The 25,743-nt window shown below is 36.5% G+C and overlaps 3 protein-coding genes across 17 annotated transcripts in view; 1 reads left to right on the forward strand and 2 right to left on the reverse strand.

Annotated features, from left to right (window-relative positions):
- The window catches only part of Nup50 (nuclear pore complex protein Nup50), a 142,415-nt gene that overhangs the window by 17,792 nt on the left and 98,880 nt on the right, over window positions 1–25,743 (forward strand). The window lies entirely within an intron of this gene.
- The window catches only part of Asap (ArfGAP domain of ASAP), a 109,890-nt gene continuing 90,995 nt past the window's right edge, over window positions 6,849–25,743 (reverse strand). For all 15 annotated transcript variants that reach the window (XM_067776705.1, XM_067776704.1, XM_067776711.1 and 12 more), the window contains 2 exons: window positions 10,245–10,475; window positions 6,849–7,564 (listed from right to left, as the gene is read on the reverse strand). In XM_067776705.1, coding sequence (XP_067632806.1) covers window positions 7,367–7,564; window positions 10,245–10,475 — 429 coding nt within the window. In that variant the 3' untranslated portion in view covers window positions 6,849–7,366. The remainder of the gene's footprint in view (window positions 7,565–10,244; window positions 10,476–25,743) is intronic.
- Window positions 21,470–22,794, reverse strand: LOC137245669 (uncharacterized). Its single transcript, XM_067776713.1, has 2 exons — window positions 21,660–22,794; window positions 21,470–21,568 (listed from the first exon to the last, which is right to left on the reverse strand). The coding sequence occupies exon 1, from the start codon at window positions 22,790–22,792 to the stop codon at window positions 21,722–21,724; it is 1,071 nt and encodes a 356-aa protein (XP_067632814.1). The 5' UTR covers window positions 22,793–22,794; the 3' UTR covers window positions 21,470–21,568; window positions 21,660–21,721.

The raw sequence follows: 25,743 nt of genomic DNA on the forward strand, positions 1-25,743 counted from the left end.
TATTAACAACAAAATGGATATTAGCATAGAATTTTTTTATAACGACGAAAATGTTAGTGACAAATGCGTCAAATGCGTAATGTTGCGAATAAGAAAACATTTACGCGATCACTCCAATCCCTTGGAATTACCAAGCACCAAGTAGGAACACGTTTAAAAAGTGACAATTGATAAGATTCTAATGTAGTTACTTTGCAGATTTGTAAGCTATTTTCGGTTAAGTAAGGAAGCATTTTGCTCCTTACTAAACGAAATGAAGGGCCATTTCCGAAAACGCGTTCGAGGGACGACTGCACCTCATATCTTAAAATTATGCGCTACACTCCGATTCCTTGCTGACGGCTGCTATCAAAAATGCTGTGGAAATGATTTTAGTGTTGGACTGGCACAACCTACAACATCTATAGTTGTCAAAGAGGTCTTAGATATTATTGAGGAGCATATTAGTGCGAAGTGGATTAAAACCCAAACAGCAAAAATTGTATTTTACTCTAAAACAGGATTCCCAGGAGTAGTGATTAGTATCAACGGGACTCACGTTCGCATAATTTCACCTTTTTTGGTTGCATCCGAACTGCGGCCAGCCTCGTCCAACTTCGGAATGTCGCTCCATAAAGTCAAAAAGTTATTCCTTCGTTTTAACGTTGTTTTTTCTATAAATGTGTACAAAATTATAGATTTTTGTTTGATTAAAAAAGGTTTAACTACCGGCTTTAAATTTTTTGTTTTTTTTCGGTAACGTTTTATGAGACCGTGCACCATCTAACTCTTGTCAAAGGTGGTATCAAAAGACGTGTTTCGATCTCCGTTTTTAGGATTAGAAAGCGAAAATTAAAAATTTTATTTCTGTCGAAAAATATTCACAAAAACCCACAAAATGGCCCCGAGAGGGCCCAAAATATGAGGCCCGATCCATAGTTTTTATACTCAGTTGAGCAGAGCTCACAGAGTATATTAACTTTGATTGGATAACGGTTGGTTGTACAGGTATAAAGGAATCGAGATAGATATAGACTTCCATATATCAAAATCATCTGTATCGAAAAAAAATTTGATTGAGCCATGTCCGTCCGTCCGTCTGTCCGTTAACACGATAACTTGAGTAAATTTTGAGGTATCTTGATGAAATTTGGTATGTAGATTCCTGGGCACTCATCTCAGATCGCTATTTAAAATGAACGATATCGGACTATAACTACGCCCACTTTTTCGATATCGAAAATTTCGAAAAACCGAAAAAATGCGATAATTCATTGCCAAAGGCGGTTAAAGCGATCAAACTTGGTAGATGGGTTGAAGTTATGACGCAGAATAGAAAATTAGTAAGATTTTGGACAATGGGCGTGGCACCGCCCACTTTTACAAGAAGGTAACTTAAAAGTTTTGCAAGCTGTAATTTGGCAGTCGTTGAAGATATCATGATGAAATTTGGCAGGAACGTTACTACTATTACTATATATGTGCTAAATAAAAATTAGCAAAATTGGATGAAGAACACGCCCACTTTTAAAAATTCAAATTTTAACAAAAAATTTAATATCTTTACTGTATATAAGTAAATTAAGTCAAAATTCAACTCCAGTAATGATATGATGCAACAAAATACAAAAATAAAACAAAATTTCAAAATGGGCGTGGCTCCGCCCATTTTCATTTAGTTTGTCTAGAATACTTTTAATGCCATAAGTCGAACAAAAATTTACCAATCCTTCTCAAATTTGGTAGGGGCATAGATTCTATGACGGTAACTGTTCTCTGTCAAAATGGGCGAAATCGGTGGAAGTCACGCCCAGTTTTTATACACAGTCCACCGTCTGTCCTTCTGCTCGGCCGTTAACACAATAACTTGAGCAAAAACCGATATATCTTTACTAAACTTAGCCCACGTACTTATCTGAACTCACTTTATCTTGGTATAAAAAATGGCCGAAATCCGACCATAACCACGCCCACTTTATCGATATCGAAAATTATGAAAAATGAAAAAATGCCATAATTCTATTCCAAATACGAAAAAAGGGATGAAACATGGTTTATAAAAAAACTTCGTAAAATGGGTGTGACACCTACCATATTAAGTAGAAGAAAATGAAAAAGTTCTGCAGGGCGAAATTAAAAGCCCTTGGAATCTTGGCAGGAATACTGTTAGTGGTATTGCATATATAAATAAATTAGCAGTACCCGACAGATGATTTTCTGGATCACCTGGTCCACATTTTGGTCGATATCGCGAGAACTCCTTCACATATACATCTAAGGGCCACTCGCTTTTAAAACCCTCATTAATACCTTTAATTTGATATCCATATCGTACAAACACATTCTAGAGTCACCCCTGGCCCACCCTAATGGCGATATCTCGAAAAGGCGTCCACCTATAGACCTAATGCGCACTCCCTCTTAAAATGCTCAGTAACACCTTTCGTTTGATACCCATATCGTACAAACATTCTAGAGTCACCCCTGGCCACCCTAATGGCGATATCTCGAAAAGGCGTCCACCTATAGACCTAATGCCCACTCCCTCTTAAAATGCTCAGTAACACCTTTCGTTTGATGCCCATATCGTACAAATATTCTAGAGTCACCCTTGGTCCACCTTTATGGCGATATCTCGAAAAGGCGTCCACCTATAGAGCTAAGGATTACTCCCTTTTAAAATACTCATTACCACCTTTCATTTGATACCCATATCGTACAAACACATTCTAGAGTCACCCTGGCCCACCCTAATGGCGATATCTCGAAAAGGCGTCCACCTATAGACCTAATGCCCACTCCCTCTTAAAATGCTCAGTAACACCTTTCATTTGATTCCCATATCGTACAAACACATTCTAGAGACACCCCTGGTCCACCTTTATGGCGATATCTCGAAACGGCGTCCACCTATGGAACTAAGGATCACTCCTTTTCAAAATACTCATTAACAGCTTTCATTTGATACCCATATCGTACAAACATATTCTAGAGTCACCCCGGGTCCACCTTTATGGCGATTTCTCGAAAAGGCGTTCACCTATAGAACTAAAGCCCATTCCCTTTTAAAATACTCATTACCACCTTTCATTTGATACCCATATCGTACAAACACATTCTAGAGTCACCTCTGGTCCACCTCAATGGCGATATCTCGAAAAGGCGTCCACCGATAGACCTAAGGCCCACTCCCTCTTAAAATGCTCAGTAACACCTTTCATTTGATACCCATATCGTACAAACAAATTTTAGAGTCAGCCCTGGTCCACCTTTATGGCGATATCCCTAAATGGCGTCCATCCATAGAACTATGGCCTACTCTCTCTTAAAATACTCTTTAATACCTTCCATTTGATACACATGTCATACAACCACATTCCAGGGTTACCCTAGGTTCATTTTCCTACATGGTGATTTTCATTATTTTGTCTCCATAGCTCTCAACTGAGTATGTACTATTCGGTTACACCCGAACTTAGCCTTCCTTACTTGTTTTTGCACAGAACATCTTTCTGCGTTGGCGGCCTTCGGTCGCGATTTGTAAAAATAACCCTCGGTGGATCCAACGCCTTTCTGCATTAGTATGTACAATGTACAACAAGTCTGGCAAAATACAACAACCACATGAAAATTTGAACCGAAATGATATGGTAGAAATTAAATTTTAAATTTTTGTTTTCTGATTCTAAAATTGGAGGTCGAAAGGTGTCTTTTGATACCAACTTTGAAAATTTTTGTTAAAAATGAGGTGGTGAACCGTCTTGTAAAACGTTACCTTTTTTCAAAACAAAAATTGTATGAGACAACTGCTAATAATCAGTTGTAAGATTTTGACGTCTTTGACAACTACACCAACACAAGGTTGTAAACGGTAATGCCACAAAAAGTTGTTAGACTAGACAACTCAACCTACATTTTTTTGACAAAATAATCTGTAATACCAAATTGTGAAATTTCAACTCAACCAGAGTTGAGTTGTAAACGGTAATAGGGGCATAAAACAATTCAACTTTCAGACAACTCAACTCCTGTTTGGTATTACGAATTACAACTTATTTCAGTTGAAGTTGAGTTGTTTCCAACTTCAGAAAGTGATGATTTGACAGATAAATGAACAGCTGATCATTTTGTGGAGGAAATTTAAGCATTTACAAAATAAAAGCAAAACGGACATTATATGAAAATCTATTTTATAATGGCAAAAATGTTGGTGATTGACATGTCGCGAAAACGGAAAACATTCGCGTGATCATTCCAATCCCTTGGAACTACCAAGCACCAAGTAAGAAAATGTCTAAGTTACAAATGATGAGCTTCTCATGAAGTTATTTTGCAGATTTGAAAGGAAGCATTTTGCTCATTACTAAACAAAATTAAGGACCATTTCCGCTAACGCGTTCGCGGGAAGGCTTTACCCCTATTTTAAAATTATGCGCCTCACTCCGATTCCTTGCTGACGGCAGCTATCAAATATGCTGTGCAAATGATTTTGGTGTTGGACTGGTTTTAGATATTATTGAGGAGTATATTTGTGCGAAGTGGATTAAAACCCAAACAGCAACAATTGTATTTGACTCTAAAACAGGATTCCCAGGAGTAGTGTTAGTATCAATGGGACTCACGTCCGCATAATTTCACCTATTTTGGCTGCGTCCGATGTCGCTCGATAAAGTCAAATAGTTATTCAATGAAATCCTTCGTTTAAACGTTGTTTTTTCTATAAATGTGTAAATGTTGATTATTGTTTGATTAAAAAAGGTTAAACTACCGGCTTTAAATTTTTTGTTTTTTTCGGTAACGTTTTATGAAGCCGTGCACCATCTAACTCTTATCAAAGGTGGTATCAAAAGACGTGTTTCGATCTCCGGTTTTAGGATTCGAAAACGGAAATTAAAAACTTTATTTGTCGAAAAATTATTACAAAAACCCACAAAATGGCCCCAAGAGTGTCCGAAATATGAGGCCCGATCCACAGTTTTTTTGCATAGAACATTATTTTGCGTTGGCGGCCTTTGGCCGCGGTTTGTAAAAATAACCCTGGGTGGGTCCAACGCCTTTCTGCATTAGTATGTACAAAAAATCTAGCAAAATACAACACCCACATGTAAATTTGAACCGAAATGATATGACAGAAATTAAATTTTTAATTTTTGTTTTCGGATTCTTAAATCGGAGGTCGAAACGTGTCTTTTGATATCAACTTTAAAAATTTTTGTTGAAAATTAGGTGGTGAGCCGTCTTTTAAAACATTACATTTTTTCAAAACAACTGCAAAATTGTATGAGACAACTGCTAGTAATCAGTTGTAAGATTTGACGTCTTTGACAACTACACCAACACAACGGTATAAACGGTAATGCCACATAAAGTTGTTAGACTAGACAACTCAACCGACATTTGTTTTGACAGGTTGAGTTGTAATCTGTAATACTAAATTGCGAAATTTCAACCCAACCAGAGATGAGTTGTAAGCGGTAATAGGGGCATTAAATTCTAGTCAACTTTAACTGGAGTTTAAACTCGCAATAAAAAACCCAGCCTAAGAGTTCAATATCTACTAATCGATCAAATTAATAAAGATTCAACAAAGAGCAAATATGTGGTACATGTGTGACGTATACGTAATTTTTTATACGAACACTTCATAGAAATCGAACTTCGATCGTTCAATGACGAATTATTCGAATTGAAAAAAAAAAAAATCAAATATTCGAGCAGGGAAATTCGATTGATAATCGTACAAAAACCGAAAAATCGTTTAATGGAATATTTTTAAGCCCCTAGGAAATGGCGAAAACATGATATGACACCATTAACCAGCTGCCCGATCTCATCATAGTGCTTATGGAGATTAGCGGTGGGGTAGTGTTATGCATTTCGCGGAAGCCATGTGATGGGTGGCTAGGCAAAGACTCGCCGTGAAATGAGGGAGCAGGGCGGTTTCCAATGCCAACGCTACTGGCGAAAGGAATGATATTAATCGATATGACTCCTTCGTTAGCAAGGATTTGACGGTTGACCACAATTTACCAAAAACTGCAGAAAGTTGCAGTTACTTAGATGCTCTTCCCATGTGGAACGTTTGTGTTCATTTACCAGCCGCACAATATACAAGTTGAGACTCCTATTATGGAGGTATCTGGGGTCGAGTTGTCGCGCCAGGTCACGTTCTGTTGCTAAGTTTGAAGCTTCAGCTGAGAAATGCGGTATGATTTCAGATATTCTACCGGCCAGAATAAAGCGTGCAAAAACTGAAGCGATGACCTTGCTGAACGCACGCTCGGCTTGCCGAATATCTGTCGAAATGGGGAAAACACCAAAAGATTGATTTGTGAAGGTTGTGTAGCCTTCCCAGTTGGCTTTTTTGAAATTAATTAATGTCCGCTTTTCAGAGGATAAAATTAGCAGGTGCAGGATTGAAAGGAGTATGGGCGAGCATCGGCTGCTATTCGACGCAGTTTAAGAACTCTGCGCATTCTAGTGGAGGCATCGCCGTTTATCAGGCAGAAAGTCGTATTGTCTATATAATATCAATGGAACGGCTAATCATTACCATTAGTAATCATTATTTAACAGGTCTGGATCGAACATATGTAAACGCGTAGCTTATCTATTGAGGATTTATTGTAGATTCGTGCATGTGTAAACGTGTTCTAACGAGTTGATTCGAATGGTCCAATCGAATTTTTTGTATTGATTTAAAAATAGGCATTTTAATGAAATTAGGCCCACTTGCTGAACTAGCAAGTTATTTTTTTTAACTCCGAGTTAATTTAAGAAATTCGTTAAAAATGTATAAACCCTTATGTGAGGTTAACTCTGAGTTAAAAAGTAAACTTGCCGTTCTGCAAATAGGCATTATTAGAGTATATTGTTATACATCATACATAAGTAGATAGTTTACAAATAATTTTTCTTTAATTAAATAATCATGTAACTTATATTTCATATTGGAAGTAATAGTACATTTTTTTATAATTACGTAGTACGATAGCGATTCTGTTTTCATTCAATAAACCTATGAGTATGAAGTAGTTATTTTAAATATTTTTTGCATATCACCACAACAATATCATGCATATAAAGCAAGTGATAGTAGCATTTTTATTACGAGTTAACAAATAAATAATGTTTATTTTTATAATAATTCTTTCTTTTCTCATTTTACATTTATAAGATTATACATAATACGTTTTGGTCTGTGCGTCAACAATTTTAGGGTTATCGCGACTTCCTGTAGCTCTTCCTTATTCCATTTTTACACTAAGTTAATCGTTGGGATAATGCGTTGCATTCCTTTACGATCTCTGTAATCTACCACTGATTTTAATATACATATGTACACATACATATGTATGTGTTTCGTTTTCTGTGTATGTAATCGTTTTTAATCAGGTAACATATGTACAAAACTAACAGGAAACATGCCATGCCTTGTGGGATCACCTTCAATTACACCTTCCATCCAATTTTCATCATCTGTACGCTCGTTAAGCACTATTAATATTTCTCCCTCCTTGAATTCTAATTCATCGTCATTGTCGGCAACGCAATCGTATAAAGCGCGACAACGGCGGAGACCATTCTGTTTATAATAAAATAATAAACAAAAAAAATATGCAGTTTGAAATATATAAATATGTAAATATATAAAAATGTACGTACAGTTACAGACAAAACCTAAGCAACGAAATTCCCATGCCTAGGATTCAAGGGGTTTATAAACGCAACACGCAACTTCCGCAACCTATTTGTCAATCTCACCTACCTAAGGGGAATCCTATTATTTTTGTACTGAAAATATATAAAACCGTGAAAAGAAAAGCCTGCCAAAAGTTTGAACCACGCTGTACCACAATAATTTTTGAATTTCTACAATAATTCAATACTATTGCATATAACTCAAATTATTCTTAATCCCCGTAGGTCCCCCTTTTGATATGACGATCACAAAGAGGGAGTTGAATGAGGTGTGGGTTGCAGAACATGGCCAAAAGCAAAAGGATAAAGCCGTTTTATACCACGTCTGTACTGTTTTATGGAGGGAGTAAATAGAAACGAGGGATTGTATGATGAATGCTGCAGTAAAGTTCGAATTTTTTTTATCAAACTTTGTATGAGATGGATTCAAGTGAATTACACCCAAGTTAATTTTCTTGGAAAGTTTGCTTCGTGGTTTGAAGAAGATAGGAAATTTAAATATAGGTATGTTCAATTGTGAACAAAAGAACAAGATATCTTAGCCTATAAGAAAGTTTTTGTTTGGGGTAAATTCAAAATTTTTGGAGGGGGTCCAACCCCCACCCCCTCTTCGCCTATCCTCACTGAAGGGGGGGGGGGGGTAGGGCATACAAACATATACACTTGGTTTGAATGAAATATATTCATTTTTCAGTCAGTTATTAATTTTTCGCGTCTAAATCAGGCAAAAATGCCACTGTGCGGTGGTGTAAGGTTGCTTTCAGAATTTATAGAAAACACGGGGATGCACAAAACTTTTTTTACTTATTTTGTTTGGTGGCGAATATCGGTGAAATAATTAATATATTATATTTTCAAAATGTTTCCAAAACTGCCTTAGGGACGTACCCAAACTACGTGACCGATTTTCTACAACTTTTTTCGATAATCGATTATCTTTATAATTATACAAATTATGGTATATACACCGAAAAGTTGAAAAAATAACAAAATATGTCTTGTACAAGATTACTGTTTATAATGGTCCAAAGATTTGCGATGAATTTGCATAGTAATAATATTAAATGCAAAAAATGGAATCGACAAATAGTCGATTATATTCCGATCGACACTCGCAATACGGGGTAATACCTACTTTTCTCCCGTAACCGGTTTCCGCTTTTTCGAACATTGTTCAGAATAGGAGGAAAGGGAGAAGTGAAAAAACTCACAAGGAATTTTTATTTAGAATACGAGGAATGGGAGAAGGGAAAAATTCGCACGGAATTTTTGTATAGAATTGGGCTGAATATCAAAGACTCTTTAAATATAAGATGGTGCGTTGTAGAGTTTTAAAACTTTGTGGAAATTGTAGGACGGCTGTAAACTGACTTTTTAAGGCTGTATAACTCTGTAATTTATTTTGCCTTTGGAAAAATTACCTATTTGAAAATAAGCTGGCTGAAAAATATTGGCATAACAGCTTAAGTTAAATCAACAATTGAAAACCTCAGCCAAGCGATTTGTAAAATAAGCTAATTTGTCTATTTGTTTCTTATTTGCTCGATATAGGGTGTGTTCGAGCTGCAGCAGTGTTACTTTTTACGACAGCGCATAACGTTCTTCAGCAAAATTTGAGCAGATGTGGCAATTTCGCGCGTTCGTTGAACGAAATGTTGACAATCTATTGATCATCGCTAGGAAATTAGCGACATTCCATCAACTAAGCAGCACTTTAGCAATACTACTGCTATTATTTCGCTGCTCAAACACACCCATATTAATTGTGTATTAAATCTAAAATATAAAAATCAAAAATGACTCTGGCTGTTATGTCCGCAGCATTTATTTGGTTCAAAGTCACAACCAATAATAGCCAAAGCCATAATAATTTACATGGGTCATCAATTCTTTCTCTGATTCAAAAGCTGAACTACCAGCGCTACGGTCATCACCTCAGTGTCATCATTGCCCGTAGCGCCAATAACACCAAACTTGTGCCTCACACACAAAAATAGTTTCACTCAATAGCGCAAGTAAAATGTACTACGCACTCACTACTGAGCAGCGTCAAAAATTGGCTTGGAGTCATTGCGTCAATGACCTGGAATCGGCATTGGCGCTGGCGCCATGCAATTTACATCACTAAAATTGCGCGAATGCCCAGGCTTGTGACTTTTTTTAATCTATATGGTGAAAACGAAGCAGGGGCAAAATGTATGGTGAATTCCTGTCGCAGCCGTCCCACTTTGTGGCGAATGAACGACTCTACAATGCTCCCTCTTATTAATCTACTCTCTTTGGTATTAGTCTATTTCCACAAATGAACATTCTGAATTTTTTCAGCTATTTATAATACAGGATTAAAAAAATGGTCGCTAAAGAAAGGGGGTGGGTTTGATTTTTAAATTTTGTTTCTTTTTTATTGAATTTTTTTTTATTCCTAAGCTGAAAATTTTCTTCCTTGTTACGTTGAGGTAGGTTGGTATATTTAAAACATTTGGGCAATTGAAGCAATTCGAAAATTGATTATTTTCCATGAAATGCTCGATCTACACATGTTAGTTTTATATATACGTACGTACATAGTTATATTTTGTCGCACTCCCACTGCTGTTATTGCCACACTTTAGTTGATTGTCCGGCGAAGAGCTGATGCGATCATTGTCACTTGATGACATATTCGAATCGGCTGAGTTATCCAAGCCGCCACCGCTGTCACCGCCACTATTACCACCACCTCCACCCCCTCCAGAGGAATCCAGCTCAGTGTGCCATGGCTCATAATCGCTATAGTTCATAGATTGATTGATTAGCTGAAGGGGGAAATTAGGTAAAATTAAATAAATATTTTACATATGTATGCAATCAATATACAATGTATGCCGTTAAAATATTTCATAAAAAAAAAAATTTGGTATTTTTCATTTAGCAAAATCAAAAAATCAGATTTGTTACTCTTGAATTAACAGTTATGCAGTAAAATTGATTACATTGTGTTTAATACAGCGGAGTTTTTTTGTCAAGATGACAAATTTGTGTGTTCATTTCAACAGTAGAAAGTGGTTTGGTTTCACAATATTCTGTAAAAACGACACTTTCTCAATCAATCTAACTCACTTAATCATATATATCTCAAGAACGAGTAATTCCAAAACGGTTTGAAGCTTTTAAAAGGCATAAAATTTAATCATTACTGATTTTTTCAATTTTTTTTGTAAAAATATAAAAAAATGTGTACTTTGTTAGGAAGGATCTAGAAAACCTTTTATTTTTTTGCAATTTTTTTTCTCTCTAAGCTCTGTTTTATTACAAAAAAAAAGCTTTCATTCAACAAAATCGATGGACTAATACAAAAGTTATAAGCATTCAAGTAAATATATCCATTCAATACTTAAGTACCCTACTGGTACATATGTATGTGTTAGTATTCGTATATCAGTTAGTCAGCAGGTACATTTTCGAAGGGTTATTAGATACAAAAAACTGTTAGTGTCGTTTTCTCAAAACCAGGTACATTTCAAGCAAGAGCATATTTTTAAGGCAGGTAGTGTTTTCTTTGTAGAACTAGGGAACCTTTTTGTCTAGGTGGGCTTGAATTTTTACTTGATCTATTTATAAATAATACAACATGCGCCTTGTTCCTTCATAATATCTGCAAGGCTCGCCGGATACTGTTCAGTTTATAACCCGTCATTTACTTAAAAATATAAAATGAATAAAAGGGCGCGAGAGTTTAAGTGTACAAATGATCCTGATATGTTCTGTTTCATCTGCGGTCAATTTATCGTTAAAAATTTTGGAATTGAGCCGAATTGATTTTTTCGGAAACCGGAACAAAAAGTTGCATTGTAAAAATTAGGAATTTGCTCCCTTTTAATGCATAGCTGACTAAAATCTGAAACTATCTATTTAGGCGACATATGAAATTTATTATATCAATGAAGTGGAGGGAACCAACTTGCCATTCAAAGGACTGCTATATTTGTACTACAAGAGTACTTGGGGTTGGAAAGTCAAGAAAAGTAACCTATGAGCGTATCTACAGTGTCATTACCAGAACTAAATTCAACGGAAGCTACATTGCCAGAATAAAATTTAACTTAAGTTCCGGCTCCAGTTTCATTGTCAACAGCAGTTGATTACGCGGCATCATGTTGTACTGGATTTCAAACGGAAAACGAAAGAAACTCTTTGTCACAAGCACAACTCAATGATTGGATAAGGGATTTGGAATTGTCAAAGGATAAGGCCGAACTACACACCTCTCGTATGCAACAATTTAAATTTGTTTCATCCGATGTTAAGGTAACATATTATAGAACTCGTCACGAAGAATTTTCCAAGTACTATACGAAGGAGGACAGTGTTTGTTACTGCAAAGACATTGCTGGTCTATTCAAACAGTTTGGTGAACCATATGATTCAAAAGAGTGGCGATTGTTCATAGACGGCAATGGCCGTATTATTGCATATTGGCAACCAAAAGCCATCTATCCCGATCGCGCATGCAGTAAATACAAAGGAAACGTATGAGATAATGCAAAAATTGCTCAAATTAATCAAATACGAAGAACATGATTGGAAAATATGTGCCGATCTTAAAGCCGTTGGAATGCTATGTGGTCTACAAAGTGGATACACAAAATACTGTTGCTTTCTATGCAAATGGGATAGCCGAGCTCGTCAAGATCACTACATCATAAAGAATTGGCCAGAACGAATTGAGTTTCAAGTTGGGGTGGATAATATAAAATACTCCCCACTTATAAAGAAGGAAAAAATAATTCTACCTCCGCTCCACAGCAAGCTCGGCCTTATCAAAAACTTTGTCAAGGCTTTGGACAAAGAAGACGAAGCCTTTCATGCTATGTGGTCTACAAAGTGGATACACAAAATACTGTTGCTTTCTATGCAAATGGGATAGCCGAGCTCGTCAAGATCACTACATCATAAAGAATTGGCCAGAACGAATTGAGTTTCAAGTTGGGGTGGATAATATAAAATACTCCCCACTTATAAAGAAGGAAAAAATAATTCTACCTCCGCTCCACAGCAAGCTCGGCCTTATCAAAAACTTTGTCAAGGCTTTGGACAAAGAAGGCGAAGCCTTTCATCTTTTGAAGACACTCTTTCCAGAGATTTCAGAAGCAAAAATAAAGGAAGGGATTTTTGTGGGACCGCAAATAAGGAAAATGATGGCCAATAACAATTTCAAAGAACTAATGTCACCAGTGGAGGCAGCAGCGTGGGATTCTTTTGAAAAGGTCGTTACTTTTAGGCAAACACAAAAGTCCTAACTATGAGATGATAGTGAGCGACTTAATCAAAAAATATGCGGAAATGGGTAAATAAAAAAAACATATTTAAGGCCGTTCTCTCAGTTAACTTTAAAACCTATCTGCCCGATAAACAAAAAATTTGTATGAAAATTTTTAAATTTACATGAGAATATATGTATAGGCCTAAATCTGAATTCATCGTCCAGTTCCGAACAAACAAGAACGAGAAAAATGTAACCAAAAAATTTGTTCTGAATTGATAGATAAATCCAGCCTAAGAAAATTATATACTAATGGGTCACTTATGTGTTTATCTACGTTTTTATTTTCTTTCAGGAGTAAATATGTCTTTAAAAATTCATTTTTTATACTCCCATTTAAATTTTTTGCCCGCAAAATCTTGGCGACGAAAGTGACGAGCATGGCGAAAGCTTTCACCAGCAAATGAAAATGATTGAAAGTCGGTATCAAGGATTCTGGGATGTCGCTATGATGGGTGACTACTAGACTGGGTTGGTCCCCATACAAAAAAAAAGTTGCTAATGTCCGTCCCTAAATTTGAAGATTATGTTGAGAGGGTTTCGGAAACATTTTTTTAAATTTTTTTTTGATCCTTCGAAATACAGCCGAAAATGTTTTTTCGTTGTAACTTGGTTATTTGACGTCCGATTTTTAAAATCGATATGTCATTATTTTGGCCTTGAGAAGTTTCACATTTCCGTTTAATGTCCTTTTAAGGTATGAAATCGTTTTCACATGATTAGGTCAGCTAACAAAATTTTACCCCCCCTAATGTATGTTTTTCTCCTTACCAAACGAAAGTACTTCTCAAAAAAAGAATTCAGCCCTTAAAATAAGGGAAAAGAGCGGACCACGCCCACATTTTTACTCTTTCAATTTGCTGAACGCGTTAACAAAAAAATAAAATTTCGAAATGTAGAATTTAGAACTTCGAACTTCGTAAACCGATATCTATTTTTTGGAGGCTAAGTTCGAAAAACGAAGACAGTACTTTGTTTACTTTAGCCTCAATCTCTACAAAAAAGTGGGTTTTGTCCAATACCCAGAAAAAAAGTTGATTTTGCCGCATAGCGTTATTATTATAAATAACAACAGGTTTGACTCACTTATTTACTTTGACTTCCCCTGTTTATGATATTTGGCATATCTTTATTAACTTTTCAATGCAAACACTGCAATTTTTCCTCCAAAAATTTCATGAGTTTCACGTCTAAGTATATCAGGTAAAATAACAGTTGCAATAAATATTGAAACTGTTATAACTCCTTTGTTTATTACTTTAGTCATATGGTTTCAAACCAACATTTTCTAGAATTTTTAAGTACTTTCGTTTGGTAAGGAAAAAAACATACATTAGGGGGCGGTAACATTTTGTTAGCTGACCTAATCATGTGAAAACGACTTCAGAGCTTAAAAGGACATTAAACGAAAATGTGAAGCTTCTCGAGGCCAAAATAATGACATATCAATTTTAAAAATCGGACGTCAAATAACCAAGTTACAACGAAAAAACATTTTCGGCTGTATTTCGAAGGATCAAAAAAAATTAAAAAAAATTTTTCCGAAACCCTCTCAACATAATCTTCAAAATTAGGGGCGGACATTGGCAACTTTTTTTTTCGACCCAGTCTAGTGACTACTGTTTCTCATAAGAGAAACCGAACCTAATCTAAATAAGCGTCAAAACAAGACACATAACTTTTTCAATTATGAAATAAGATCATAGATTTAAGACAGAATCATATGTACATATGCTATTATTATGTAGGGTACTTAAGTTTTACTACGTATATGGATATATTTATTTGAATGCTTATAACTTTTGTATTAGTCCATCGATTTTGTTGAATGAAAGTTTATTTTTTTTGTAATAAAACAGAGCTTAGAGAGAAAAAAAAATCTGCAAAAAAATAAAAAGTTTTCGAGATCCTTCCTAGCAAAGTATAAATTTTTTTATATTTATACAAAAAAAAAATTGAAAAAATCCGTAATGATTGTTCGTTATCATTGAATCTGCGGGGCTTAGCAAAAAGTATTGTATGCACTGTTTATAGAAAATTGTATTACCTTGTAAAACCTTCAAACCGTTTTGGAATTGCTCAATTCGTTCTTGAGATATATATGATTAAGTGGACCCAATTTTTATTTTTTTTGAAAAAAAAAAACGGTTATTCGTAAATATCTCAAAAACGTTACCATAGAATTAAAAATAACCTTGATTTTCGGAATCAGGGGGTGATTTTACATATGAATTTCATAATGGTGTCTCTGGTGTATTTTGGCTGTAAACCAGTGTAATTGTCATAATTATAATAACTGATTTTTCCAGTTTTTTTCTTTCAATGTAGTGGCTTTTGAAAATTCCGTTTTTTGTTAACTTTAATATTTTAATTAATATTACATCTATGGTTAATAGTAAATTATAGTTTCATTAACAAAATCGAGCGGTGAAAACAATGGAATAGTTAGTATTTTTTCAAAATAACTGATGTCCAGCAATAGCGCATTTTGGGAGATAAAATAAAATGCTGATTTCCTTATTTGAAATTTTGGGTATTTCCGCGGAATGATATTTTGGCGAATATTAGCAGTTTCGATACGTCACTATGCCGGTAGTAATAAATGCACAACATTAAGAGCGCGCTCATACTCACACATGCATAGAAGGCAACAGAGAATATTTCACACACCTATAAACAGCAGCTAAGAGCGCATATGGCATTATATTAAACTAGAGATATACATACATGTATGCCGCCTAGAGATATACGCCGCCGCGGCGCGTTACTATATTTCCTATTCGTTTAAGACTGTTTAGGCCATTTACTGTTCATGTCGAAAATTGGTCGGATACGGTCGAAAGTGGTATCAACGGATGCGCATCACTGCCAGTTATAAGAAACTAATTGCGAAATTTTACTCTTTCTAACTGTTCAAAAGTTATTTAAGAAAACAGGCGCTTTCGATGTCAGCTTAACACGGACTTTGCGTCACCCAATTCACCAACTTACTAAAAGAAAAGTTCTATAATAAATTTATATGCTCACTTTGCATATTTTTCCAAAAAATTAATAATGAACAATGAATTCAAATAAAATGACCCAAGGCGAACATGTTTTCAAATTGTCCTCAAGTTGTTAAAAAAATCTAATTACCCAAAAAAGATGCCGATTTTTAAAAAAAAATTTCATTGCGATTGGCTGAAAGAATAACCGGAATCAGTGATGCAAAATCCTTTAGTAGTTTCTAGAGGCATAAACACTTATTTGAAATGATTCTTTCCTCATACTTAAATTGAGGATATATGTACGTATGAGAAGGGTTTGAAAAATCACTTGGGCTTATATTCAAACATCTGTTGTTTATTTGCGAAACTATACAATAGCGTCTGAGATGTTAATTTTGATTTTCATACTTCATCCTTAAACACCCAAGTCCCCCGGTTTGACATTTCCTAAAGTTGGCGGCCCTATCCAAAACTAGTCACTTGGAGCGAATCACATTGATTATAGCCTATCAACCAAGTTTAAATATCACCTACACGTTACGGCTCCTTTTACAAATGTGAATACGTAGGCACGCACATATACATATTTACCAGGTGAGGCTTTGTCCTTCAAAGTGGTGAAACAAAAGCTTTTCCAAGACAGTCGAACTAATGACCATGTGTGCTACTATCCTAACGTAGTGGACAGTCGAACTAGTCTGAAAACTGAAGCTACGCGGGCATCCATAATGAGCTCTTATGTCATAACGCCGGAAAACAGCAGTTAACATGTTAAACTCAGCTGAGCTGACCTCACAGAGTATATTAATTTTGTTCGCATAACGGCACCCCTTAACAGCATAAACTAATCGAGATAGATATATACTTCTATATATCAAAATGATCTGGGCGAAAAAAGAAATTCATTTAGTCATGTCCGACCGTCCGTCTGTCCATAAACACGATAACTTGAGTCAATTTTGAGATATCTTAATGAAATTTGGTATGTAAGTTCCTGGGCACTCATCTCAGATCGCTATTTAAAATGAACGAAATCGGACTATAACCCCGCCCACTTTTTCGATATCGAAAATTTCGAAAAACCGAAAAAGTGCGATAATTCAATACCAAAGACTTATAAAGCGATGAAACTTGGTATGTGGGTTAACCTTATGACGCAGAATAGAAAATTAATAAAATTTTGGACAATGGTCGTGACATCGCCTACTTTTAAAAGAAGGTAATTTAAAAGTTTTGAAAGCTGTAATTTGGCAGCTGAGTATGTAATGTTCGGTTAAACCCGAACTTAGCCTTCCTTACTTGTTTCAACTTAAAATCGGTCGACTTTCATTCTAAATATCGTTTTAATTTAACGAAGACTTTTGAAATCAATGTTGTGAACACAAACGTCTGCAAATTTATGCCTATATTTTATGAATTTTTCCAAGGTCCTTGTAAAATTTTAATTATGTAGATGCCCCGAGGACTATACGATTGTAACCCATGAGTTACGAAATTACATCCTCTTATACTGCTTATGATTTCAAGGGCGGCATCCTTGGCCGAATAGTCACTCCCTAACGTTTCAAGGTGTTTCTCTGGTGTAGCTCGGCATCATAGCACGACAACAACATCCGCTAGAAAGTCTTAAGATCTACACCTAGAGTTTCTAGGAAAGTGACGTCGACGAAGGTACATATGAGTTCGAAGTCGCAGTCCTATAGCTTCTGTGCTGGCATATGGTGTGAGGGTCAGGAGGTGTGGTAGTGACTGGTGGTCGGGATTGCTACTGTTCGCAGATGGGGAATTGTAGCTCTTAATCATCGGGAATTGTAGCTCGAAAAAATACTGGATGCGCCCTGTCATGAGTATTAACAGAACATTAATAGCAACCGTAAGTCGAATTTGTGCGTGACCGCCAAGGAGCCACAAATGATTTAAAGAAATTGTGTTCGCGACGATTATTAGGAGTTAACCCCAGGCGAAACTACGCTTTTCACCAGATATACAGACAAAAGTGTGACCATTTTATGTGTCTCTATTTCTTTCCAGCAGGCGCAGCAGTACCAATTCGAAAGACTGATGTTAGGTTCGAAGCCTCTCTGGAGTAAGTGAACGGGGGACAATCCCCCCGCAAGGAGCTACTCCTGAAAATTTTTGAACGATCTGCGAGATTTTTAGGCAAAAATCCCGGACATTTCCGAAATGACCAAAACGTTGATTTCCTTAAATACATACAAACAAAACCTTTCCTAAATATTATTTTTTTAAATACAAAAATTAAGCTTTTTAAAGTAAGAACACCGGCGTACGCCGGCGCGCTGCCCTCGCCGCCGACGCCGGTATATAATAGAGCCTACGCCGCCGCCGCCTATAAAGTGATCGGCGTAAACCTCTAATGCCGCCAAAGCCAATATGAGATACAGAAACGAACAATAAATAAACACCAATTTGAGACGGCTGTTCGCGAAAAGTCTAGACCCTGGGAGAAATAGGCGAACGAGGTGAACTTAGAGTTTAGAGAGTATAAAGCAGCGCAGTTCAAGTGATGGTCTACCAGTTGATTTTAACATGCTATAAGTGCAGTACGCCAGTAATTGTGAGGACTACTAGTAGTGTTGTAAAAAGAGAACATTTTGCTATACTGACAGTTCAGCGATTCGAACGATAACATAGATAAAGAATAATCGGAGTTTCCCAAGATGTTACAATATGTAACAAGTCACCTACTATCTAGTTACAATTTTAGATTATAAACCAGGACATAACAGAAGAGACAGATTTGTGGCAAGACTTGGTCGCCCAGTACTGACATTCACGCCTGTGGACGAACGCCTCGCCGTTATGTGAATAAAAGCTAAGTTTTTAATAAAATGCTCATACGAGCGCTCCACCGGGTGGGAAGGAGAATTAAACAAAGGGTGCCACAGGGTGGTGTCCTATCCCCACTTTTGTTTAATTTCTACATATCTAAGCTACCTTCACCACCGGAAGGAGTCACAATTGTTTCCTACGCCGATGACTGCACAATAATGGCCACAGGCCCAGGCCCAAAGATCGATGCGCTATGCAATAAAATAAACGGCTACCTCCCTGATCCCTCCAGTTTTTTCGCCTCGCGAAACCTGGCATTATCACCGACTAAATCTTCCGCGACCTTATTTACAACATGGACGTCCCAAATGTCGACCATTTTGAACATCCACGTCGGCGCTACGCTACCGACTGTCCTACACCCCAAAATCTTGGGTGTGACGTTTGATCAGGATCTACATTTTACAAAGCAATTAGCCAGCCGATTACGTACTACGCGTCACCCATATGGTCGCCAAGCCTAAAAATTACCCACTGGAAGAAACTACCGGCCTGCCAAAATACTGCTCTCAGAATCGCCACGGGCTGTCTTCTTATGTCCCCAGAACACCATCTGCATAATGAGGCGAGAATACTCCCCATCAGGGAGAGAAATGAGATGCTGACCAAACAGTTCCTGTTGAGTACCCAGAAACCTGAGCATCCCAACAGACATCTGATTGATGAACCAGCACCGCCTAGGGGCTTAAGGAGTCATCTCCGTAAGCATTTTGAGGAAATACGGCACCTGGGAACCCAGCCGTATGAAGCGAAAAAACACAAGCAGGTCCTTGGTGAACTCCATAAACAGGCGTCGGACCTTTATGCCGGGAATTGCCCGGTGAATCCAGTACTTAAAGAAAAGTATCCAAAACTCGCGGAAGAGGAACGCATACTCCCCAGGGAAACGCGTGTCACTCTTGCTCAACTTCGTTCTGGATACTGTAACAGGTTAAACTCTTACCTATCCAGAATCAACCCCGACATACAAAATGTATGCCCCGCTTGCAATGTGTCCCCACATGACACCAACCATCTCTTTAATTGTAATGTGGAACCAACGCCTCTAACACCCCTTTCCTTATGGTCCACCCCTGTTGAAACGGCAAGTTTCCTTGGACTCCCGTTAGAGGATATTGGTGACAATTTGTGATCGGTCGCGGCTGTTAGGTGGGGCGAAGCATTGCTACAACAAAAACAACAACCGGGTGGGAAAGTAGGTGTCTTGGCCCCACGGCCGGAAAGTTCAGCCTTTACAATGAAACCTCCTGTAATGGACTTAGGCTGATATTGTTGTTGTAGTAGTGCTTCGCCCTATCCCTCACTAATTGTCATCAATATCCTCTAACGGAAATCCGAGGAAACTTGCAGTTTCAACAGGGTTGGACCACAGAGATAAGGGTGTTAGAGGTGTTGGTTCCACGTTGTAATTGAAAAGATGGTCGGTGTCGTGTGAGGACATACTACAAGCGGGACATACGTTGCGTATATCGAGGTTGATTCTGGATAAGTAAGAGTTTAACCTAATACAGGACCCGAATCGAAGTTGAGCTAAAGTGACTCGCGTCTTCCTGAAGAGGTTTCCTTCCTCAACTGCGCGTTTAGAGTATTTGTCTTTACGGGGTTCACCGGACAACCGCTGTTATGTTAGTCCGACGCCTTTTGGGGGATGCCCTCGTTTAATTCTTCTGGGTTTGATGTTACGTTACTGAATTGCACCGGTACCTGCCGAGCACACACAGAGTTTACGGTTTATCTTTTTAGACTGGGTGGAGGGGTGCACCCTTTCAAATCTTGCAGAAACGTGTTGTGATTGACTGTAACAAAGTCTTTTGATAAGTTTGGCGCTACGAGTACTGTCCGGTGGATTCAGCCCACAATTTATCTGTGTCTTGATGACGTTTAGCGCGATGATGGTGCTAGGTAATTTTCGGAAGCCGTGGCGATGATTTGCTAGCCGCAGGTTTGTGGTGAAATAAGGAACCAGGACGACTTTAAGTTTTTTGGCTACTGCCGATAGGGGATATATTGGAAGGTAGGAGTATCCTGATTTAGCTGGTTTCCCCACCCTCGCAATTTTTCAAGGATGACGAAAGTGGAAAAATACAGGTTTAAAACGAGTGCAAAATATTTAGTCCTTTATGGCCAAGGTTTCATAGCAATCCCGCACGGGCCTACTGCTTTGAATGGTTTAGCAAGTTCGATAGCTTTCTCAACCTCTGAAGGGGGAAGGCGGAGACAGAGACTGGTGCACGGCATTGCCTCTGTCCATTGTAGTGATTGTTTGGAGCGGCCGTGTGAGCTGGTGGCGGCCAACCTTTGCACGTGACACACTAACATGAATGTTACCGTCTTAAAAAGAATTGGGTCCGGCACACGCACCAGAACAATTTCTCTGGGCCGGGGTTGGGTTCAACAATTTCCCGGAGCAAGAGTGTATCGTTAGCTTAATTCACAAAGGCCCTAACCAACAAGTTTAAAATTTTACAGTCAGAAATAGCTCTCTAAAAGCGTCATAACTCCGTTGTTATTGGTTCTAATTCGATGACATTTTTACTGGGGGTGTATTTTAATGTACCATACTAAAAAAAAAATAATAACGGACATACGACAGAAAGTTAAATAAAAAACACAATAAAATCGAATAAAATAAGTTGATGTTTGCTGGGTTGGAGCTGTTTTGGTCGATATGTATAAAGAAAAAACCCAAGAGTTTTTACTTTTCTCTTCTATGCATTTCGACGCATCCGCGTCATCATCAGGAAGTCTATTTATTTTCAAACAAACAACATGAAAATACAAAAGTAATCATTATTTTCAATAAACATTACAAATTCAACATTAAAACAATAACTCACAATAATTTGATTAGTTGTACAAACACAATAATATCACAGGACAATCGACACATTCATTTTTCTTATTTTCTATTTTTGTTCTTATCATTTTTTATTATTGCTGTATAAGCGCTATTTGTATTGTCAATGTCTTCTTTAAAATTCATGACATTCGTCATATGTTGTTGGATGCGGAGACTTTCCAGTGTCATCCTCCTTTTGCATCTTCTCTCAACATCTAAAATTTTTGCGTTCCCAAAATCAGCTGTATGGCCATTGTCAGTCAGGTGTTGAGAAAGCGCGGTATTTGTTTTTCTGTTTTTTGCGTCCATTTCATGTTCGTGTATTCTCGTTCTCAATGCTCTTTTCGTTGTGCCAATGTAACATTTATTGCAGGCATTGTTGTTGTTACCGTTGCATTGAATTTTATACACTACATTGCATTGTTGTCCCTTGTCTATTTTGTCTTTTGTTTTTGTAAAGAAACGATTAAGTGTATTGTGTGGTTTGTGAGCAAATGTTATGTTGTCTTTTTTCATAATTCTCCTGAGCGATTGATTACTTGTTAGTCCGGGTATATAGGTAACTCCAATATAAGTTTTGTTTGTGTTTGCTTCTGTTTGTCCATTTGATGAATTAGGGTGGTCCATTTCTTGTGTCGTATTAATTATAAGCTTTTCTATTAGAGTATTCGGGTAGCTATTTTTGAAGAGAATATTTTTTATTTTCTTCTTGTTTTCTTCTATGAAATCACCGTCACTTAGAAGATGTATTTTCCTTATTAGACTTGTTGCTGTGTTAATTTTCTGCTTCCATGGATGATTGGAGTGATAATTGATAATTCTTCCTGATGCCATCGACTTTGCATACCAGTTGAACGTTAAGTTTTGGTTTTTTCGGTGTATTTCTACGTCTAGGAAGGCAATTTTGTTGTTCTGCTCTAATTCTTTAGTAAATTGTATCCTGGTATGCTGTGCATTAAATACTGTTAGTATGTCTTCCACGTCTTTAGCTTTAACAATTGCGAATATGTCATCTACATATTTGGTTATGTATTTGACATATATGTCTTTGCTTTTTAATTCAGCGAGGCTGTCGTCCAATATTTTGTCCAGAACGATATTTGCAATGGTTGGAGATAGCGGGTTGCCCATTGGCATTCCGTATATTTGTTGGTATATGGTGTTGTTATATGAATATAATAAGTTGAATTAAGAGAATATAATATAAAATAAAAAAATAAGGAAGTAAAATAAAATAACATAAATTAAATAAAACACTAAAAAATATAATAAATTTAAATAAAACACAAAATAATATAAAAAAAATTTAACATAATCAAGTAAATTGAAAATTATGTTAGAAAAATATATTTATGTCAAAATATTTTATAAAATATAAATTACCTCGATATTTAGGTACATTGCGTTTTTTTTCACAAAAATTTAATCAAATGGCGACCGCAAGCGTTTATATTTTAGAAATCGGAAAAATAACGCTATATGCCGGTTGTCGTTTTGACCTAAAGCAACACTTTTGCAATTTTTTTTACGAGAAATTTTCCGATTCAGTAATAATAAAATAAGGTGAAATAAAAGAATATAATATAAAATAAAATTAGAAATAATAAAATAATACCAATAAAAGCAATAAAAAAAAATTAAAGTATGTATATTTTTAGAACGAATTCATTTTTTTTTGTTCTAAAATGAGCATAAAATCTGGAAATGCAAAATTGTTTTTGGGCAACTTTCCCATAATTGTTATAAATAAATTTAGTTTCATCAAAAGTTAACTCTTTCTTTCGGATATAATTTTATTTATTTTTTTTGAAAGCAACTAAAATAAAAAAGAAATGTTTTGGTAAATAAAGACTGATGTCTTTACGTGTAATAGGTCCGACACATACCTAAGCAGTTTTTCATATAGTTGAGTTTAACACAAGCTTATGCATTACGAGTAGATTGCATGTATTTTTATGGAGAATGCTAGAATGAGCGACACTAGCGCTATCTGATATTGAAAAGTAGCCAACTCCTCAATTTTGTTCCAAGCAAATCATAAGAAGAAGAATTTGACATTTGCTATGGCTAAGGGTGTTGGCACACTTTGCAAGTGAAATTATTTTTCCCACTGGTTGGTAAATTTTCTAACATTTTTCACAATTAAAAAATACAATATAACAATCGAATACGACACAATATATGTTAGCAAGTATTTTTATTGTATAGGGAGAATGTTTACAACAGTACTTCGCGAAATGTTGTATGTGAATGGGCAAGGCGTAATAAACTTCAATTGCCAAGTCTGAATTTGCTTTATATTTACAAACGCAACATCTTGGTTGATTGTGGCGATGTTATTGGAATGCATAAGCTTGTGTTAAACGCATCTATATGAAAAATATCATTGTGTCACCGCCTTAAATGAAATTTGCCCCAAAAAATGGCAAAATTATTTTGGAACAATTTTTTTTAGGATATTGGTACAGACCATTATAGGCAAGTGGCAGTGTTTTATTCGAACTCAAAATGAACAAGCGAGTAGCTCTCTCACCGTCTGGCCGTACGCATATGTATATAGGGGAAACATTTTAACAACACGACTACGCAACTTTTCGAATTTCGAATTAGAACGGGCTTACATAACAGGTTTGTGTCTTTGAATTTCGGAAAGACGCCATGAAAATTTTTCGAATGGTGTGCTTTTGGAAAGTAAATTTCGACATTTGGAGAGATTGTTCGAATTTGCAAAAAACGTTTTTTATTAATTATAAACAAACAGAGCATTAGTTGTTAACAAAAATAGGTCTATGCATTGAACGCCTTTTTAAACCTCATCAGTTGGTTGATTTGGGGTTTAAAAAAACTCTTAAAATCAAAATTTTGCAAAAATAGCATCTGCTTACAATAAAACATGAGAAACGTAGTAATTCCACTTGATTACACAGACCGACAACATTTAACCAACATTCAGACCCAGAAACCAGACTATATATTTCCGAAAGTTTATGATGCGCTGAATCCAAATCTGGCCTCAGAATTGCTCTATCAGCTCTGGTTTTCGAGATATCCTGACCATGAAAAAATACGATATTTGAGCAAACTCAACGCCATTTGAAAGAAGAAGACTTGTATTTAAAGATGCCGTCCTTTAATTTTGATGAAAGAAAACATCTCTAAGGCTACATAACCTCAAATATGGGCAAAAACGGTGTTTTTTGCACTTTTAGGTAGGGATATCTCGAAAACCAGAGCTGACAGAGCAATTTTGATTTCGATTCATCGCATCAAAATACTTCGAAAATATATAGTCCGGTTTCTGGGCCTGAGATGCTGTCGGCCTGTGTTATTTATGACATTGAGTGAATGTAAATTGTGCTATTCATGTGTATGCGACTGTAAAAGTAGATGTGAGTTATTCTTCGAACCAAATGTTGTTGTATTAGTATTTAAAACATATTTTAACACAACTAAAACAATTACAAAAATAAAACACTGGTGGCACAGGTTCTGTTGCATAGGATTTCATGCTTAATTGTTAAAGTACTTTTTACCCTAATTTCAAATACAGAAGCCGTTTTTTCCCAGCAGCTCTAGTTTCCGAAATATTAAATAATAAAGTTTCATAGGCAGCGGTGGTAAAATTATACCGCATCTGGGTAATAGTGGGGTATTAATGACGTTAAGCTTTCCGGGATTCAGCGACTCCCTGAAAGCTTTATTGTTTTTGGTCCAGTGCTCTGTTTTTGCCCTACTGTCCCATCAGCATATCAAACAGGGATGTTTCGTGTAGCCTCCCTGCTGCCCAAAAAGAAATTTACCATTTTTAGGCCTTCAATATTACTCAATTATGTTCCTTGTACTTAGTATTATCCAAAACTATGGATATCGTATGGTAGTCTTCTTTTTCCGTGGTTGAATGTGCAATAGGCAAAGAACTTGATTTATTCGCTTCCCAAGGCAGTCGGTTCTATGTACCGGAGCGACTCGGGATTTTTCCCGACCAAGGACTGTCATTTCAGTGTAACCCCATCCCCAGGGAAACACGGGCCACTCTAGCTCAATTTCGATCTGGATACTGTAACAGGTTAAACTCTTACCTA

The sequence above is a fragment of the Eurosta solidaginis genome, chromosome 3 (genome assembly GCF_040869045.1).
Source record: "Eurosta solidaginis isolate ZX-2024a chromosome 3, ASM4086904v1, whole genome shotgun sequence".
Taxonomy (NCBI): domain Eukaryota; kingdom Metazoa; phylum Arthropoda; class Insecta; order Diptera; family Tephritidae; genus Eurosta; species Eurosta solidaginis.